Here is a 19,535-nt window from a genome sequence, read left to right as displayed (position 1 = left end):
CCAGTCCTTGAAACTTTAAACACAGCCTGTATTTCACTGTCAGAAAAGAGGCGGCAAGTCAAACGAGAATGGGGTGTCTTTTAACCTGTGTGTATACCTGAGACGACGAGGCCGTCTCTGCTAACCTGCTGAGAGCTGGTTGAATGTTTTACCTCTGGAGACACTTTTGCAGCACCGTAAGATAGTATCTGTTCACAAATTTTATACTCTACTTCTACAGAAATAAAAATTATATTGAAAGACACAAGATGTACAAAATACAGACAAAAATATTTTAATGATAACAAGATACATCTGATTTCATGAGTCCAAAGATATTTATAGGATCTTAAGAATGTGTTACAAGTGAGTTACAAACTTCTAGACCATGTTCTGCATTTTCATTGGTGAAAGCAGAGTCGTTGTGCTTAACAGAGGAAAACACATAATGTGGCGATATAGAGCACTAACAATACAGGAAAACGTGGTTAGTTTTATTTTCCTCTGAACACATAAAGAAAAGCCATTCAAGCCACTACAATATTACAAAAAGCCATATCAAACCTAATGACAGAGAGCTGAACAGATTGTCACTTTACACACATACAGTACATTCTCAATAGGATTAGCTTATGTCTCATGCTGGGATGTCACAGGAATCCCAACTTCCACAACAGAATTAAAAAAAAAAAAAAAAAAACAGCCTGAAAGCCTCACTGATGATTCAAACCCTCTGAGGTTATAAGAGTCTCTAAATGATTGGGAGTAAAAACATTACCTTACTGTAAGTACATCAGGATAAAACAAAATGAAAAACCCTAAACTGAGCCACAAAATCTGAGCATGTTTTACTTTTATTTATTTATTCTTTGCACCAAGCGCTCCCCAGCATGTGGTGTAATGTGCTCATAAACTGCACCTCCACAGCTAAAGCATGTGACTGGCCTGAAATGGTCAAAAAGCCTGTGTCTGTGGCGAAAGGGAGGAAGGGAAGAAGAGTTCCAGGAGAAGTAAAGACAGAGTCAGTCATCACATAAAAAAAAAGAAAAAAACTTGGGTATGTCTCTCTCCTTCTTGCTCCACTCCTCTCTGTCTCGCTGTGTTGCTGGCTCTTGGCTGTGGCCCAGAGGAATTCTCTGGTGGCCTCGGTAAATATAACATTTAGAATAACAGCGCCAGAGCCCCCGTGTGTGGACTTAACCCAGTTCCTGGGTCCTCGCTGCGTTGCCTGCGGCTCTAACGGGTAGAATAACAGGCCTTCATGTCTCTCCTGACCTAGGTAAGGGACCAGAGAGGAATAAGGGCTAATTTAGAGTGGCCAGAGATCTGGAGGATTTCTGTCAAGCCTCTTTCCTGGCCACTGGGACACTGCAAAAGGTCAGGATGGCTCCTCTAAAGAGGGGGACTCAATCTGGTCCTAAGGAGCATGTGGGGATACAGGGCTTGGTGCTGTAGTTGATAAGCAAAACCAGGCTTACTCAAATGAAAGATGCTCTGATTAGAGAGCGACTGTTCTGGTAACCTGGTCTCATTTCTCAACCTGCAGCAGTCCAGCACAAACCGACAATCATCCAAAGTGCAATATCTAAGACTTTTGTGGCTCAACATCACTGTAAAATAGCTCAACATTAAATCTCCCAATGACACAGTATCATCCATTCACTTAAATCACAGAGAAGCGGTCACTGTGGACAATAACAAGTTTAGGCACCTCGATGTGTATGATTTTTTTTTTTACATTGAAAAGAATCAAAATGTGATTGGACATCCTTTCTTTGCTGCAGTTCACTGATAGCTGACAATTAAAATGGAAAACCAACTCAAAGAGTATATATATATATATATATATATATAACATTTGACAGTTCAGTGATTATTTATGAACAAGAACAATGGTGTCTCCTGAAGCTATACACGCAACATTAAACTGTAATGTCACTGAAGCTGACAATGAACGTGACACTTTTCGCATCCAAATGAGACACATGTCAGAGTAGCACTGATATATATGAAACAGAAAGTCCATAAAACGGTGTCTGCTGTGTTAGCCTCCCATTCACTGCTGCCCAGACATCCGTGCTTGATGACATCAGAAATCAGCCCTGGCTCTCTTATTTCTAGCTTTATGGTCAATACATACAAAGGGTGAAATAACTGTCCATATTCATAGTATTACATTTGCATCCTCTTTAGAGTGGATTTTCACTTTAAGAATGCACAAGTTTGTTGGCTTTGTGGCCATCATGCACTACAATTCATATGTGCCAGAACTGGACTTGAAACCTGTACAATTTGTATTTAATCATCAAGTATCTATAATTATAATACACATTCCCACTTTGAAACAACTAATGGTGTATGTTACATATCTACAGACCAATGTGTGATGGGTGCAATACTGTGAAGAGAACAACAGACAGCACGCCATATACTATGTCAACTATAGTATATCAGTATTGCATATTGTAACTATATTTATACATGTTTATATAAATATAGATAAGTATATTTCTATGTACATTTTGATATTTCAACATTGCATAAAGAATAAAATAAATAATACAAATATAATCAAATCTTACAGTAAGTATGATTTGAGAAATGCTATATTAGAGCCAAAATAGTCCTAACAGTTGAAATAATCATGATAATAACAATTATTATTCAATTTAAAAAAAAACTGTGGCCTACAGTCTGGCATAACGTTACAAGCTACACCACAATTACCCTGCAAGTTTACCATGTGGGACTGCTGGAATGACTGGAGAGGGCGGAATAAGGACAGGAAAAGTCGGGGCTTGTTTCCTTCTGCTCAGTCTGTCTGGGAATTTGTGTGTGTGCATGTGTGGAGAAGTGTGTGTGTGTGTGTGTGTGTGTGTGTGCACAAGTCTGCAAGTGTGGTTTTTAAATGGTGTAGGGAGTCAGGGGCAAGTGTGGGGGGGTGGGCTGGGCGGTCAAAGCCGGGACAGCCTCCTGCACTTTCACCTCCGGATGTCGGTGGCCTCAGGGTCTTCCTGCTCAGCCACCACTCCAGCTTCTGGACTCTGGCGGCGCGGCCCCTGACTGCGATTGCGCGGGTGAGCGTTAAAGCCCGCCTTACCAGCTTTGTCCTTGCTGTCGCCTTGCCGCGGGGGACGAGGTTGCTCTGGTTCGGGGTGGGAGGGCAAAGGGCGACGGTGGTGTTCGGCGGCAGAGCCCGCGGGAGATGGGGCGAGGGAGGAGCAGAGGCTCAGGCTGTCGCACAGAGCCCCCCAGTTCTGCTCGCACTGTAGCCGGACGCTCCGTGTCAGCGCCTCCTTCACCTCCTCTCCACAGCTCAGGAGAATATTCACCAACTCCACATATGGACTGGGCAGAGAGAGGCAGATTACTCACGTGACGCCTATGATTTAATGTTTGGAAGCGTGATACATCAAGTTCTAGCAAATGACAGGAATAAATGGAATTGTACTACTACTATACATGGAAGAACAGAACAAACTGGCAGAAGAGTCCGGGGAAGGTAAACAATCAAGGATAAAAGAGAACGAACAAGCCTAGAGAAAACATACTCAAACATGCTGTCCAAAGTTGAACTCACCCTTTAGGAAAGAGATCTTGGAAATGGATCATCTCCACCATGACGGCCACATTCTCCTTAGCGGCAGAGCACAGGTTGTGTTTGATGTAGCACTCTCTCTGGAGCTGGAACACCATCTCCTTAATGGACACACACTTCCTGCTGATACAGCTGAACTTGTGCCGTAGCCCATGTGCCATACATTTCAGAGCATCCTTGATGAAGGACTTACCCTATGTACACACAGGGACACACCTGTTGAGCGAACCCTTATTGATGCTGTTGAAACTTGAGGGCTCGCGCATTAACTAAAGGAAACAGCTATTACTTACGCATAATAGCTGTGGTACTTTGTAGATGCCATGCACCTGTTTGAACAGTGTTGGAGCATATGTGCGGCTGTAACTATACACTCCAGAATTTGAATGGGGAGGTGAAATTCTGCACGAATGGCAGTAAATCTTGTTATTGCTCTGTTGAAATCCTCTGGATTTGTCTGCCAAAGATGTAAGTTCCTAGTATGTGACCCTATAGACATATTAAGTCCCCAGTCAGGCCTGGCTTGGCAGGGCTTCAGCCTCCACTATGTATGAAAAGGGAGCTAACTTGGCTTACAACCAGCTGGCTCGTGACCCTTGGTCCTAACTGTACATGCATCAATCCAATGAGAGGGAAGTGAACTTCCCCAAGAGAGGAAAACAGATTACGAGATGAGGGTATGTTTGATTGCACTTGTAGAAAAACTGATATGTTTTGGAGGTATGTAGGAGAAAAAAACGCACAAGTAAACAAATCTGTTCATGGATGACGAGTGTTGGAGCAGCGAACCAGTGAGAAGGAAAAGGAATGTTGCCTCCAGTTATACGGTTTTTGCAAACAGACAGACAGACTAGTTTAGTACCTGAGAGTCAAATTTGCCAGCGTTGTGCAGGAACGTCATGCAGATTTCCTGTAGCCCTCGTATCTCGCAGGAGTTATTCTCAAAGCACTCAAACACACCACAGCCGACATCCCCTGCACTCACCAGGCAGTGCTGGATCTCAGCTGGAAAGAGAGAACAGGTTAGGGGAGGGACCTTATCATCTGTTCACAGCAGAGACAGCAGCAGATTGTTACAGGCGTGTTGGCAATGAAGACCATACGGCTTGAAGGCATAACTCCACTCTCGCACCGATTGCCGCACGAATCACAAAGCTGATGTGGCGTATAACTATTTCCACAGACGCGGGCGGTCGCTCATGTGTTCACGGCCTAGAGTCTGTATCAGATACTCTTCGCCTGAGAGAGAGAAGAGATGCAGGGCAGGGGGGGAAGAAGTCTAATTTCCCAAGCTGAGGGGTTCCTGCAGAGGAACACTTGGTGACAGAGATATTACTGTGTCATTCTGCACCACAATCCATCTGCACTGCCTAGCATTGAGATGGGATGGTGCATTGCAGATACAGCCTTGACTACTTGTAGAGGAAACACAAACACAGTCATTTCTATTGTCAGAAGGCAAAATGTGCATCAACAAGTCTCTCATTAATGCATCTGTAGACAGACTGAGATTGCATAATGAAATCACAGAATTAAGGGTGCATCATTAACTACAAGCGGGGGCACAACAACAGCAAGGCAGGCAAAAAAAAAAAAAACTTAAGTATATGTCATGTGAATACATAATATCAGCTCCCACATACTATTAGCTGACTCTCAAGTGCCATTTCTCTTTACTGCTGCCTTTAAAGACAGGAATAAAACACACAACTGAGGAAAAAGACATTATCATGAGAAAGTGAAGGTCTCTCTTTTAAGCCCTCATTGCTGTCTGAGAGCATGTATCATGAGATGTCTGACTACCAGCAGGGAACCTGTCACATAAACTGCTGCTTACCCTGTGTGACATTGTCAGGAGTGTTTTATTTCCAACTTAATATGGCAAATTGCAGGTTAGGTCGGGAGCCAGCAGGCCCGTTTACAGTTTCAGTTTGGCTACGAAAACCCCAACTGTTGACCTAAGTAAAACATAATTACACGCGTGATTTATCTTGGAGCTGATAACTGATGGGCGTGAGAACGTTTCTTGAGTCGGAAGAGCGCACCAGTTGCGTTAAGAAGACTTTGTCTTTGACCACGGCAAATAAGGGATTAAATGTGACTTATTAGAAATCACGCCTGTCAACAAAGAGCCTCTGTTTGGGGAGGGGTGGAGGGGGGTGCAGCAGCAGCAGCAGCAGCAGCAGAAGGAGGGCGGGGGGCAGAGCTGCTGCGGGGTTTGTAGGCACGGAGTTGAACTTTAGTGCGCAGGAAAAGTGAGCCGCTGTCAGCAGTGCTTGTTTTGGCATCACGGGAATGTGCTTGGATCGTACGAGCTTGGCCGCAACGTGCATTGAATTACACAGTGGTGTTACCAGGGTCTCTGCTGTGAAACCTGCATTTGGAGTTTATCCCTATTTTTCAGCGTGGAGGCAAGATAACAATTATGCTCTAATATTCCGACACAGGTTCACATGGTGGGGTTCGCAAGTCATCATGCTGTGTATGAGGGAAGGAAATCAGCCAATGTAAACGGGCAAGTCTCGGGGAAAATGCAGCAGCCCAGTGTGGTGTTGGTGCTTTGCGTTAATTCAAAATCACACTTGTCTTTTCTAATCTTTTTGATGGTATTTAAGTTCTCCCCCACCCTACCCCCCTCCAGAAGGACTGGCTCAATAAATTATCTCCAGCTTGCCTCCAGCGCTGACCAACCACCACACTACTACAACCATTGCTGCTCCACTAACCCGCTTGACCACATCACCCAACATTCACACAACACATGCAAAAGCCTGATTTTCATTCTCCTCCAGAAAACCACTGAAACTGTTACCTACAACGCGCGCACACACGTAGCCCACACCACCAGCGCGCACGCACGCACACCTAGATGCGCTGCCGTATACATTACCTATTACCTTGTGCCATTCTATTAATAGTTTACTAACATATTGAATTTCTGTCTGAGGGTATTTACAGGATATCGTCTTTCTGGGTAATCGAAAAGGGTCACTCGTGCAGCGTAGCGCCGGGGGTTTAAGTTGAAAACAGCGGCTTGCTCAAGCCACCCGGACGTGTCTCCTGCATGGTTTAATTTGCAGCCACAGAAACACGTGTCCGGACAAACCCCACGTAGATGTGCGAGCAGTTGCGCCAACCGAGAATCCCCACATTGTCATCTCCACTGACACTTATTTCTTACCTGTATTCTGCAGGGAGAGGCGTCCTTTCTGGCTCGCGGGCTTCTCCGGGGGGCTGTCGTGAATATCAGTATTATCCGATCCCACTACTTGCTCCAGCACTGACAAAACCAGCAGAGCCACGGCCAGCTTGACCAGCATTGCGTCTCCGACGGCGCGCTTCAATTCCCAGCAAAGATCCGGCAGCGTGTGTGTGTGTGTGAGTGAGAGTGTGTGAGTGAGTGTGTGTGTGTGTGTGTGTGTGTGTGTGAGTGAGGGTTCACCTTGGATCAGTGATCAGCGCAGCTGCGGCTTGGTGTCTTATGGGGCAGCTGTGGGACTGAATGCATGAGCTGGAAGGGATGCTGCCTATATTTCTCAGAGCCCCGGGTGTCAATTTGGATGAAGGAGTTAAGCAGGTGTTGTCGGTCGGGGCTTCACAACCAATCAGAGACGCAGGCATCCACGTCCAAGGTTTTAGGGGAGTGTCCTGTGAAAGTCCCCTTTTTGCCATAAAACTGGCGCTAGAAAGCAATATTCACGAGTGAGTTGACTGTGACAGCTCTTGGATAATCAAGCAGTGTTTCACAAATCAAATCTGCAAATGTCAGTCATATAGAATATCCAGTATAACCCTCAGACGTCCAATAACCCCACACAGGTCATTATAATGATATTTCAACAGGTCAGATGTGCATATATTGGAAGATAACTCACAGCTCCTGCTTGGTGTTGCACTTGCAGCAATGAAAAGTCAACAGAAAGTCTGTTTTTGCCATAAAACTGGAGCACTTATTTAGGCTACAAGGCTATGTATGAGAGCAGTGGGAGGAACAAGAAATACCAGGCTTGCCAACAGACTGGAGAAAATTGAGGCATATGATGTCCAAGTACTCTACATAAAATGGGCTTAGCTTGTGGGTCTGCAACCTACTAAGTCATTAATGCAAGGTAGTAATTAAATTAACTACAGCTTCCAACATGTCTGTGGTCCTTTCTTTCACAGAAAGTGGGTGAAAAGTTACAACAGAAACAGTCAATGAAAGCGAACTGTTTGGTATAATCCTGAAATGAGTGCTTTAATAATAATGATACACAGACAAACAGGATAACAGAACTTTATATGAGAATTTATTAATGTTATATTGATCTTGAGATTTTGCCATAGTAACTGTGGGCTTACAATCGAATGCCCCCCCTCCCCATAAATAGAATGTGTTAACGTTTTTATGGGGAAGTGAATATGAAGAGGTCTGTTACACAATGCCCAGTTTAGTCTGTGACAATGAGGTCTGCTAACCACTACTACAGGGAGTGATCTAAGAATAGAGGACCAACATTGGCAGGGCTGCACATTTGGAGACGTTAGAGGAATCTTTTTCAAGAGCAACACTTGAGGATGCCATGTGGAATAACTGCAAGCAGACTGAGCCCGCTGAAGGAACATAAAGTCTCTGTCTTCGAAATGTTTCCAGTGACCTAATGGTGTTTCTACATTCCGATAAAGGCCTCTATAGGAGCTGGCGGTGCGAGGGCGAGGCCGTGAGTCGCTGCGTCGATTACCACGCCAGGGGGGAGCTGCTGGTGGGCAGGAGATGGTGTTGATGGCAGGAAATGACCATCATGGGTGCAGGGTGGGCAACTGCACTTGGGTCCCATGCCTCTAGGGGGCCCACTCTTACTAATTGTTTCTTCTTATATTCTTAATTACAACATAGCAATAGAGCAGCCTCATCATAATACACCCAAGATTCAACTGACTAATCTTTCAGGCAGTCATAGGCTTAACACAAACAGCCTAACACAACATTCACAACTACAGGCAATTCAGATTTTTCTCTTCAGCTAACCTGCATGTCTGTGGATTGTGGGAGCACCTGGAGGAAACCGAGATGACAAACAAACTCCCAAAACCACAACCAGCAGCTCTCTTATCGCTGGTGGTTTACTGTTAAAATTCTCAGGTCGAGTGGCAGAATAATGAGGAGCAAGGAGGTGGGTTTGGTGTGTGTGTGCGACGGGGTTGAGGCGTGAGGGCCCCGGCCGAAAAACCCAGACCCAGAGACAAACACATTACGCCACTGCTCAGACGCCCCGTAAATGAACATGGGGAAACGATTGGCGGTCGTGTGCGTGTGTGTGAGAGACAGACAGAGGAAGAGACAGACAAAACAGGGATCTGATTGTGGCCGGCCCGAATTTCATAGATCTGTGACTTTGAAATCTGTTTATCATAACATTTCATTTATTTTCATAAAATCCTTTTTCATGGGAAGCTCTGGCTCTGTCTGCTGGAAAAACTTTAAAACCCTGGCTATATTTAGACCATCAATGAAATTAGCCTAGAGCAGGAATTGGACTCCCACTCTAACCTAACCAAAATGACGATCACTTATAGCTCTAAATATAGATAATTATTATCTTGAGACTGCAGTATCTATCGTTTTAATTGAGGTTTTCAGTCAGTGGAATGAATTTTGGAGGAGTCACCACAGCTGAGAAATGGGAGGTATTTTGGCCATGAGATGGTGCAGCGTAGAAAACCTCAACATTTCAATATTCCCATTATATTCTTATGGTGGATGTGGTAGACTCTGCCTGCCATGAATTTATGATCATCTTGTCCTACTTTTGACTTCCATGCCTATGATATTACTCTAACACAACGTTTTGACTTGATATTAGTCTGGTGTAATCTAAATTTAATATGTCATCACTATAAACCTTTTTCTCCTCAATAAAAAAAAGTTGTTCCAGTTAGTGAGCCACAAATTGGTTTATGCTTGAGGAGCGCAGAGCGGAAATTGCAATGCAGCAGTATTCTCAAAGTCCACTGGATTCCCAGCGGGCTCACACGGGAGGGTGTAGCGCATCGTGGCGGCGGTGGCGGCGGCGGTGGTGGTGGCACGCGTCTGGAGATGGGTTTGTCGTGTTTCCAGTTGTGCCTATACCACAAACTGGAATCTCCTGGTCAATTCACGTCTGTTAAAAACTACCCACGCTGTGCACACACCCTCGATTTGGCCCAATCAGTGCGCAGCAGTGGACCACAGGCTTGTAATAGTATGTGCGTCACCGCTGCCTACTGGTGCTGCATTCAAGTCACATGGGAAAAACTGCAGGTGATCAAAGCCAAGAGCAATTACCTGGCAGTATTCAAATATTGAAGACTTTTGCATCCCTGTTATTGTTGTTGATATCAGAATTATTGTTGTTGTTATTTACTGTTTTAACAGACGTTAATTAGTTTACAACAAACCCAATACACGTGACTGACGTGACAACTGAGAATGGATCCTTACTGTGTACAAAACTACAGTTGTTCAGTTTTTGACAAAAATAATAAAAAAAAACGCTCAAGGTATACTTACTAGCTTTTTTTCCGCAGCCCTCAGCAACATTTCATGGTTTTCCAGGAGAAGGTGTAGTGACATATCTTAGTATAACTTCTCTAAGCTATCTCCATGACAACCAAGCAAATCTCCATCTGCAGAGGAAGTCCTGCCTGATAAGTGGACCTTAAGTTAATTTCTTTTATCATTATTATTGTTCATTAATTTGTCAAACGACTGTTTCCAAGATCAAGAGAGAATGATCATGCTTTACAGTTGGTGTACTGTACACTTTGTTTACAACAGCCCACACTCAGTTGAGGTTGGGAAATGATGGGTGCGACTCCAAACTGCCAAGCAGGTTTAACAAGCAGGTGAATAGTACGTTTAAAATCATGTTCCACAGGAAAACTGACAGTGAATAACTGAAAGGTGGTGGCTACTCGACAGCACAGTGTATTTACTACTTCACTTGAATGCCACACAAAACACCAAGCTTTGGCACTGACACCAAGAACATTCAGTGGTTCGACTGACCAAATGACTGAACATCATGACTTAAAACTTTATTCACTAGGTTTAAAATAATCTTCGAATTCAGGTTTTCCAGAGCAGTTTGCAGCTTGGGAGCAGGCAGAGGCCAACTGCTACCTATTTTAAAACATGCAGTATCTAAATGCATAATTTTTTACATATGTTCAAATTTGAATAAGCAATATCAGCCTCAGCCTTCATTTAGTGGCTATTCTGGAGCTTTTGACCGCATCTCATGGTTGTCATCAGCAGCTGGAGTTTGATCAGTTGTCATGGAATTGCAGATGTTCACATTCCTATTTCTCATTATCCGAGCATAGGGCTTAAAGGTGGAGTTTATTTGTACGTGTTGTAAAGAGGCCAGGGTCATGTTGCATTTTATATGAAGACCTTCACCCTCTGCACACTTGTCATCCGCAGTTTGACTGTATCTGTTTACAGCCACTTGAATATTTGAACACGAGCTGTCACTGCCTCTGATGACAAACATGTTGTATCTAAAGTGTGAGGACTGTCGCGGTCTGGTTGCTGCAGTCGGTTACATGACAGCTGCGGTGATATTTTTTATGTTTATATTTGATTTGTATTGTTTCAGCCGTATTAAGAATCAGTTTCATGTTTATGTTGTATAATGGCGCTGTCTCCTTTTGGTGACACTCTCCAGAAAATAGACAAGTGCCCTTTGACGGCAGTAACACTCATTCACTTTGACTGTTGTAGTATAAACATACAGAAAGCAGACATGTGTTCTGAGTTGGGACCCCTGGGGCCCTGGCGAGTGATCAACCAATGAAACCACAACAGAGAGGCCAGGCTGGGGTGTGTGTGTGTGTATGTGTGTGTGTGTGTGTGTGAATGTGTGTGTGTGTGGGGGGGGTTGCTTCACTGGGTGGGAGGCTTCTGTAACAGCAATTAATGTTAGCAGTTTACAGACTTCTTATATTACTTTACGGGAAGCATGTGGGTGTAATTCGGCAACAGACTGCGTGGTGGAAAGCTGCTGGACGATAACTCCTGAGTGACCCCCACGGAAGCCTCATTGAAAAACGCTAAACGCTACACTCACACTCACGCACTGACTTCTTGTTGGCAAAAGATTACTCATATTGCAGGTGAAAGTGGCCCCATTCTCATATTTTCAAATGACATTTTCAAATACGGTCTGGGCTGCTTTGTAATCCTTAATCTGGCACATAATTCAAAATGTGGCCAGAGTCTGAACACTCACGTGACCTGTGACCTTTATGCCGCTCCTGTCTAAGAAATAAATCTGCACAACTGCCAGTGATTAAAGCAGTGCTTACCAGAAAGCACATAAAAGAGATAAATAGTCAGATTAGCCTTTATTGTTCTCCGGGGGTGGGAAATGTCGGTAAGGTTGTGAGGTTCAACCAAGATAGTTTAGTCAAATTTCCACCCAATCAATTAAAGTTAAAGAGCCTGAAAGGAATAGTTTGACAGTTTGGAAAAACTGTACAGAAATGAGAGTGTTATCAACACTCAAGAAAGTGAGTAAGCACATTTCCAAAACTGTCAAACTCTTCACCTAAAAGTAAAATATATGTGTCAGTTAACCACGAGCCACTGGAGCTGTGTGATGACACATGGTCTCAGTTTCATTAAAACTCCTCACAGGAGAAAGAGCAGGAGAAGGCAGCAGTGTTGGGCTGTGAGAAGAAGAAGCTGCGAAAATATCAAATATCAAAGTCTTCGAGGAACCTGAAGATGATATCTTAGTTTCTAAATTTGGCTCAGTATATGTGTGTGCGTGTGTGTGTGTGTGTGTGTGTGTGTGTGTGCATGTGCATGTTGTTGGTGTCAGGTGAAAACCTTGTATCTCCTGAATGTTGACCGCATTTAAGAAGAACATTTTTTTTTTTTTTTTTTTTTTTTTTTAGCAGGGTGACAGTGCAGTTTTATGTGCCTGGGAGGATTTCAGGAGGATGTGAACTCCACTAAGTGCATGCTGAAACAGAAGAACATGCAATTTTGTAGCACTGAACTGCAAAGCATTTCTCTTTCTCGTCCCCATTAATGCACTCTTTGGTGTGTTAACTCACCTGACTCGTGAAAAGAGAGGTTTTACTAGCTCCAGCTCAGAGCAGGCCAGCTCTGGGCTCTGATCCCAACCAGTGTGAAAGCGCCACATCTCAGACCCTCACTTAACTTGCCTCAAACAATGTGCTATTATAGAGATTGCTCTGTATGGGTTATATTGCTACAACACTGGCAGATTACAAAGTGCTCCGTCTCATTACTGTCCATATAAGCCCACAGGCCTAGCCAGCACAAAGGAGTGATTGAGTGATAAGGGGAAAGAGATGGGCCGTAGCTGCCCATGAGAGCCCTCACCTTGGCCGCCCCAGCCTCGATGAGGGCAGAGGTGATGTCATCGTGGCTAGAGACTCAGGGGTCGACCTCTCTGATAGGTGGGCACGCTGGGACAAAAGAGAGCAGCTGGGACACAAAGGCCCCATTTAATGAGAGTGAGACATGAGGCCAGAGCAGACTCCGTGGGTGGCACATAGTGTCATAGCTGCTGAAAAGACCGGTGAGCAATTAATCGTCCGATTCAAGAACTGGGCAAAGGGCTTATTATGTAAGGTCAGTTTAGACAACATCATTGAGGCAAAGGGAGCCTTTCTGGGTTACACTTCTATTCAATCACACTGATCCCCCAAATTTGCCTTGATCCCATAATATTGGATCCAGGGATGCTATATTTATCCATTTATGATGGTCAGGTCCAACAATTGTGCAACATAATATGACACACTTACCCCTCATTAGAGATGAAGGGTCCTTTGTGGCAGCCTGACAATCATTAAAACTTCTCCCCTGGCTTGGCTTGTTTACTCTCTGGTAATTACCAGGTGATTGTGAAGCCTGTGACCCACATTGAGAGTCAGGTCAGCCAAGACATGGGGGATAATTGACAATATTCAGAGAAGTGCACGTAGAGAAAGAGTGTTAAGAGTGGATAGTCATTTGTTCCTGCCTCATTAGACTGTGTTAGAAGACAAGCTGGCTCACAGTATTCTTGCAGTGGAACAATACCTCTTTCCACTGTATGACCAAAATGTGGGCTCTGGTGTGTAAATGTTTTTGAGAGGGCATATGGCAGCCTCATTTATCTATTTTTTGCTTTCATTTATTCACTTGCTAGTAATATGGAAAAGAAATGAATAAACTGGCTGTTATAATGTATATGTCTTCAAGGTGAGCTCATTTTGACTGAATATAGCTTCTGAAGTATTTTTGGACCGCTTGGTTCTTCAGCTCCACCCGTTTCACCTGTCCAAGTGAGTACACCACTTCTCCTGGCAGCGCTCCTACCATGACAGAAAGCAGTGACTGACTGCCTCCCTTAAAAACACACACACACACACACACACACACAACCTCTGCCCCATCTCGAATCCTTTGCCATATATTACAGTGGTCCACTGTTGATTTCTGTCATCACCCCAGAAGTTCACTCCCCCACCATTGATTGGCGGTAGCTTCACTTTAATGAGTTTATGAATATGGTTATGCTTTGATGCCGAAAATCTGCTTATGCTATTTAGTGTGTTTATTATGTGATTATCTCCACAAAGCAACACTGGCCTAAACACGGCCAATAAAAGCTAATGTTAGGCCAACCTGTGAAAAACTAATAGGTTGCATGCCTCCAGCATCACTAAGGCTGGCAAACAAAACTGAATTTGGCAGCGCTCTCAAATTTCTGTCGCACATGGCACTGTGAGGTCTAGGCTACTGGGTGTTAATCCAGGTCTGTTTGTTTAAAGGCGTCCACACAGGAAGGTAGACCTCGTGAGCTAGGAACAGACACAAGTTTTTGGTTCCTCAAAACAAGAAGTAAACAACTTGATGGAGCCCAAAAACACAAGGCTCAAAGGGCTGAATGTAATAAAATGCAACTACTCACATGACGCTTTTGACCAGTTGCAGGTGAGGGCCTGTGGTGGGATGGTCAGACAAGTTTGGGTGATCACAGCCGAATGTTAGTCTTGTTTTTGGTTGGAGGCCTGCGCTATTGCCAGTGCAAGCCCTCCAGATTTAATTGATTTTGATTTGAGTTTCATCAACTAATGCTATACTAGATTTAGTTAGTTTAATTTAGTTTTTTCTAAATTAAATTAGTACACTGAAAACATACATTATTTTCCATTCAGTTTCTGACTGCAGAATAAATACTCACAAATGTTATGTTTGATGGACTTCACTTCAGAATAAAGGAAGAAATTGAGTTAAACTTGTGTTAACCACAAACATAATTTCAGGCTTTTAACCAAAGCCCCTTTTAAATTGTAAACCAGCTGCTAAAAATGGCAAAAAAAAAAAAAAAAAAAGCTGACTCACTGCTGGGTCGCAGAGCCAAAACCTCGAAGTAACAATATTTAATTTCCATTTCACCAACTTGTCAAGTTGGTTTCATGTGGTGGTTAGAGGTTATTGGTATAGAAGCAGGCAGATTCTGAAGGAGAACAATCCAAACTTTTATTTGTGTCTGTAATTAGCCAGAGCTCCTCAGACACATCTTGGACCCTGCAGGACTATGCGTTGGTGAGCAATAATAACCTTGTTAGGTAGCTCATTAGAAAAGTGTTGTTTGACATGGCTTGATTGGAGAGCATTGTTTCTATACTGGCGCCTGTGTTTACAGAAAACAGCATTGGACTGTTATGGTGATAATATAACAGTCTTATATAAGACTACCCGTCTGTAAAGAATACTTTTATATTTTATTGCACTGTTGAGAAGTACCATATGCATTTAGCATTGCATTTTCTTTTTTTCCTTGTTTGGGAAAAAAAATGCAGAGGAAGGAACTATTTTCTGATAGTGGTACAAATAAAGCACATGATATATTTAGAATAGTTGAGGTTAATTAGCCAGCTCATGAATTAGTGGTTGGGTCCAGATCAAAACAACATGTCACAGATGCTTGTGAACCTCAGTGCCATGAGGTTACAATTGTAGGATGTTTTGGGATATTTGTTGTTTACGATGTGTGTTCTACAGTTAGCAGTAATTGATTGCTGTGATGGTGTGTGTTGGAACATGTTGTATTTTTCCGTAAGGCCAGCGGCTGAGAGGGGGCCGGGCCGCTGCAGCAGATGAAAAGCCTTCTAGGACCGTCCAACCTTCCCAGGAATTCCCAGAATTCCAGTTCCTAATTATGACATCCGTGGAGCAGAGGCCCAACAACCCCCCTTTGCCACCCTGACACCCATTACAAACACACACTTGCGCGAATACATGCGCGCGCTCAAACACACGCTCACATTCCAATTACCCCTCTATGAGCATCATCCCAGACGAGAGACCCAAAGTGACGGAGAAATGGAGGGAGAGGATGGAGAGCCTCAGGGCTGAGAGAGGAAGATAGGAGGGAGGAAGAGGAGGTAGTCTGCACAGCAGAGAAATGACTTAGGGTTGGTAGTTCAGTCACTGCTATTTGCCTTTCTGTCTCTGCAGGCATTTCAAAGGTACGGTTGGCACAGTTCCTGGAGGTCTGTGGGATCAAGTGCAGGTCTTCTCAAAGGTGAGGCAATGGAAACAATCAAGGGTTTAAGCTTAGCTTAGCATAGCAACTTTTCTTTTAAAAGTTTATACTTAACAAAATTACAATTCACAAGGGGAGGAAGCCTCTTTTTTTCTTTCTAAAGTATATATTTATTACAACTAACAAATTCTATTTTGCATTCTCCCTAACTGAGTAGAGCTGCTAACTGATCCAAATTGAGCTAAAGCAAGGCTAATGAATACAGAGCATTCTGCACACAGAATATATATATATATATATATATGTGTGTGTGTGTGTGTGTGTGTGTGTGTGTGTGTAATCCAGATTTCTTTCTTTCTTTGGTTAAACCTGCAACAGCTAATATCTTGGCCTCCTGTAGGCAGCAAAAACAAGCTCTAAACACAACCTTGATATATCATCACATTTAATTTGATGTGGTGAACAAAGTAGCCTGTTTTTACATCTAGCAGATTAAACATTATCATTCATTTTGAGGCAAGTTTCTAGTCACGCAAATTTTTAGCTCTGTTTTTGGTCTTCACTCACTCTTGCACTCTTAGCATTGCCAGCTTGTTGCTAACTTTCTCAGTCTGCTGAGGACAGATAGTGTACAATCAATTTTTAGAGCTTCATTTCTGACTATGAAGCCTCTTGCTCCCACATTTCCCATGCACATAGAACAGTATAGAGTTGTCTAACTGTGTTGTCAGCCTGGCTTAATGTACAGCCTCTTCATTTCATGTCCCAAAAATGCTTTGGGACACAAATTCTGTGGTGTGAGTCGTGGGAGGTATGAACTGAGCAAGGGTGTTTCTGTTTACTCTGTACATTTTGTTCCTTGGGGGAATCTCACTGATTAAGTGCTACTATTTCGACAATATGTCAACTCACACGGAGTAAAGATGAATTTATGTGCTTGGCAGTTCTGTAAACAGCATTGCTGACCAACATGTTCCCAACCTCATCCCAATGCCGTCTGAAAAAAAGGGGGGTCAAAAGACTGCTGTCAGACTGCAGAACTGTAATGAATCGTTTTAATTAAAACCCATGAAGTGCTCCATCTTTTTTCTTTTTTAATTTATCTTCTAAATAAATCCTTGGTGTAACATCTGTGACTGTGCATGAATTGTCTGTGACACAAATATACCAGTACCTAAACTGCATATGTATGTTTCTTTATTTTTAGGATCAAGCCCCTGGCCAGACCACTCTGTGAGTCGCCATGGGGATAAAAGGGCCCTTTATTAGAGATGGCACACAGGGGTCCTTCATAAGGCCCACATGGGCACTTTATAACATCTGACATAAGCATTTGTGAGTGTGGTTACCAATGCTTGTGGTTCATCACTGACGCTGTGTGGCTGATGGAGTCCAGTCTTATGGGGTTGGACGGCTCACTCTTACTCACTCTCTCTCTCCTCTCCACTGCCCTTGAACCAAAAGAAAGAAAAAGGCAGAAAGAAACAGACAGGATAAACATAGAACCAGAAGAAGGGGAAAGGGGAAGGCAAAATCTAGTGATGCTGGACCAAAAACACACAGAAGCAGTTGGATAAACACCATGAACTTCATATAAAATCTCTGAGGGGGCTTTGGCCAAAAAAAAGAAGCTACTAATCATTGTTAGCCAATGTTATATTAGTCTGCATCAGAGGTGTTGGCTGACTTTATTATTTGTTACATAAAGCTACTCTCAAACAACTCATATGGGAGTTTTGTGGTCCTCTGCCCTTTTCAATAGAATGAATTACGAAAAATGTATTCATTTAACTTTTTTTTTTTTTTTAGATTCACCACCTCTATGGTTAAGATTAGATTAGATTTAGGCAATTAAAACTACCTAGTTGGTAGGTAGTTTTAATTGCATTGGGTTTAAACAAGGTTAATAGTCTATAGCCATGCTAGCTCCTCTGGGAGGCTGTACTTAACACTAATTTTAAAGTGAAAACATGCTCACAACGACAATTTTAAGATGCTAATGTTTAGCAGGTCTAATGTTTACTACAGTTAATCCTGAGGGGGACATGGATGTGCTAAATTTTATGGCAATCCATCCTGCAGTTCTTAAGGTGTATTTCACGTAAAACAAAAAATGTGAAACTATCTGAAACATGAACAGAAAAATGTCAGGACATCACTAGGATTCATCCCCTGGGAACCATGAATGTGTCTGTCCCAAAATTTGTGCCAATCCATTCACTATGTGCCGAGATAACTCATTTTAAACTACAGTGGTGACCAATGGACTGACCCTGTCGTCTCTAGAGCCCTGCCACTAGCATGGTTGAGAGCATGTTGGTTAAGTTTAGAAAAAGATTGTGGTTTGGATTTAAAAAAACAAACTACGTGGTTAAGTTAAGGGGAAGATTACAGTCATGGTTAAATAAAAGAAAGTTCACAGCTGGTAGATGCAGACAGCAGTAAGCGATGTCAAAGTTACCCAAACATCCACCCAGACCTCGCCCTTGGACGTTTTACGGAACTTTAACAACATCACGCTGCTTCCACCTTTGCTTCTGACAAACAACAGTCATAATTCGCACGGCCACACGAGGTCCCTCTCAGAAAATCGTAAACATGGGTCATTTAAGGCATTTGAACAAACAACCCATGCTGTGATTTTCCTGGTAAGGACCAGTGTCCAAATTTAGCCAATGTCTTGCAGGTCAGGAATGTTAGATAACCTGCTACCAGTTTTCAGGCCATGCCTGAGTGTTTGTGTTTGTAACCGTATGTGTGAACATTCCTTGCATGACAAAGCATCAGAGCTGAGTGCACAGAGGGGGGTCAGTGGAGTGCTTGTAGATCAACTCAGTGAACCCTGGTAGGCTGGTTTATTCTTCATCATTACCTTGTGCTGAAAGATCACAGTAAGCAAGAGGGAGCAGATTGCCTTCAGTCATTTCGGCACACACAGACCACACTTTTATCCTGCTCACAATCCCTTATCTATTCCTTAAACCCTTACTTATCCATTGCCTCTGAGCACCTTTTATTGAGTCATGTAATAAATCTGTTCTTTGTGTGGTGTGGTTGGATTTCAAGTGATCTCTTATGTCTAAACCAGAGTTTCTCAAACTCTTTGACCCGGTTTTTAGGTTCTCAGGTTCTGTTTTTATGTTGGTTCGGTTTTACGTTTTCAAAAGGTTCCAAATAAATCACATAAACATTTCAATGTATTTAAAGCTCCTTATTTTTCATCTAAATATATCAGACATTCATGTATCAGTTTGACAAATCTCCTGTGACCTTGTTTGCATATTAAGCAACCACAAATAGCATCTCGGACCCAAGGTTGAAAACTCTGGTGTAAACACTTGAAGCTCTGCTTCTCTTGTGCAACAAGTTGAAATAAACTGGACCCGTAAGTACTTGTTGCAATGTTGATGTCTTCCTCCAGT

General features: G+C 43.1%; 1 protein-coding gene across 1 annotated transcript; it reads right to left on the bottom strand.

Annotated features, from left to right (window-relative positions):
* Window positions 1-258: 258 nt before the first annotated feature.
* stc2a (stanniocalcin 2a) lies at window positions 259-7,224 on the bottom strand. The gene is made up of 4 exons (XM_018675534.2): window positions 6,759-7,224; window positions 4,440-4,582; window positions 3,560-3,771; window positions 259-3,327 (listed from the first exon to the last, which is right to left on the bottom strand). The coding sequence occupies exons 1-4, from the start codon at window positions 6,895-6,897 to the stop codon at window positions 2,961-2,963; spliced, it is 861 nt and encodes a 286-aa protein (XP_018531050.1). The 5' UTR covers window positions 6,898-7,224; the 3' UTR covers window positions 259-2,960.
* Between the last annotated feature and the right edge of the window lie 12,311 nt (window positions 7,225-19,535).

Source organism: Lates calcarifer, linkage group LG8 (genome assembly GCF_001640805.2).
Source record: "Lates calcarifer isolate ASB-BC8 linkage group LG8, TLL_Latcal_v3, whole genome shotgun sequence".
NCBI classification, from domain to species: Eukaryota; Metazoa; Chordata; class Actinopteri; family Centropomidae; genus Lates; species Lates calcarifer.
The sequence above is the reverse complement of the archived record's forward strand: the minus strand, read 5'-3'. Positions and strand labels throughout refer to the sequence as shown.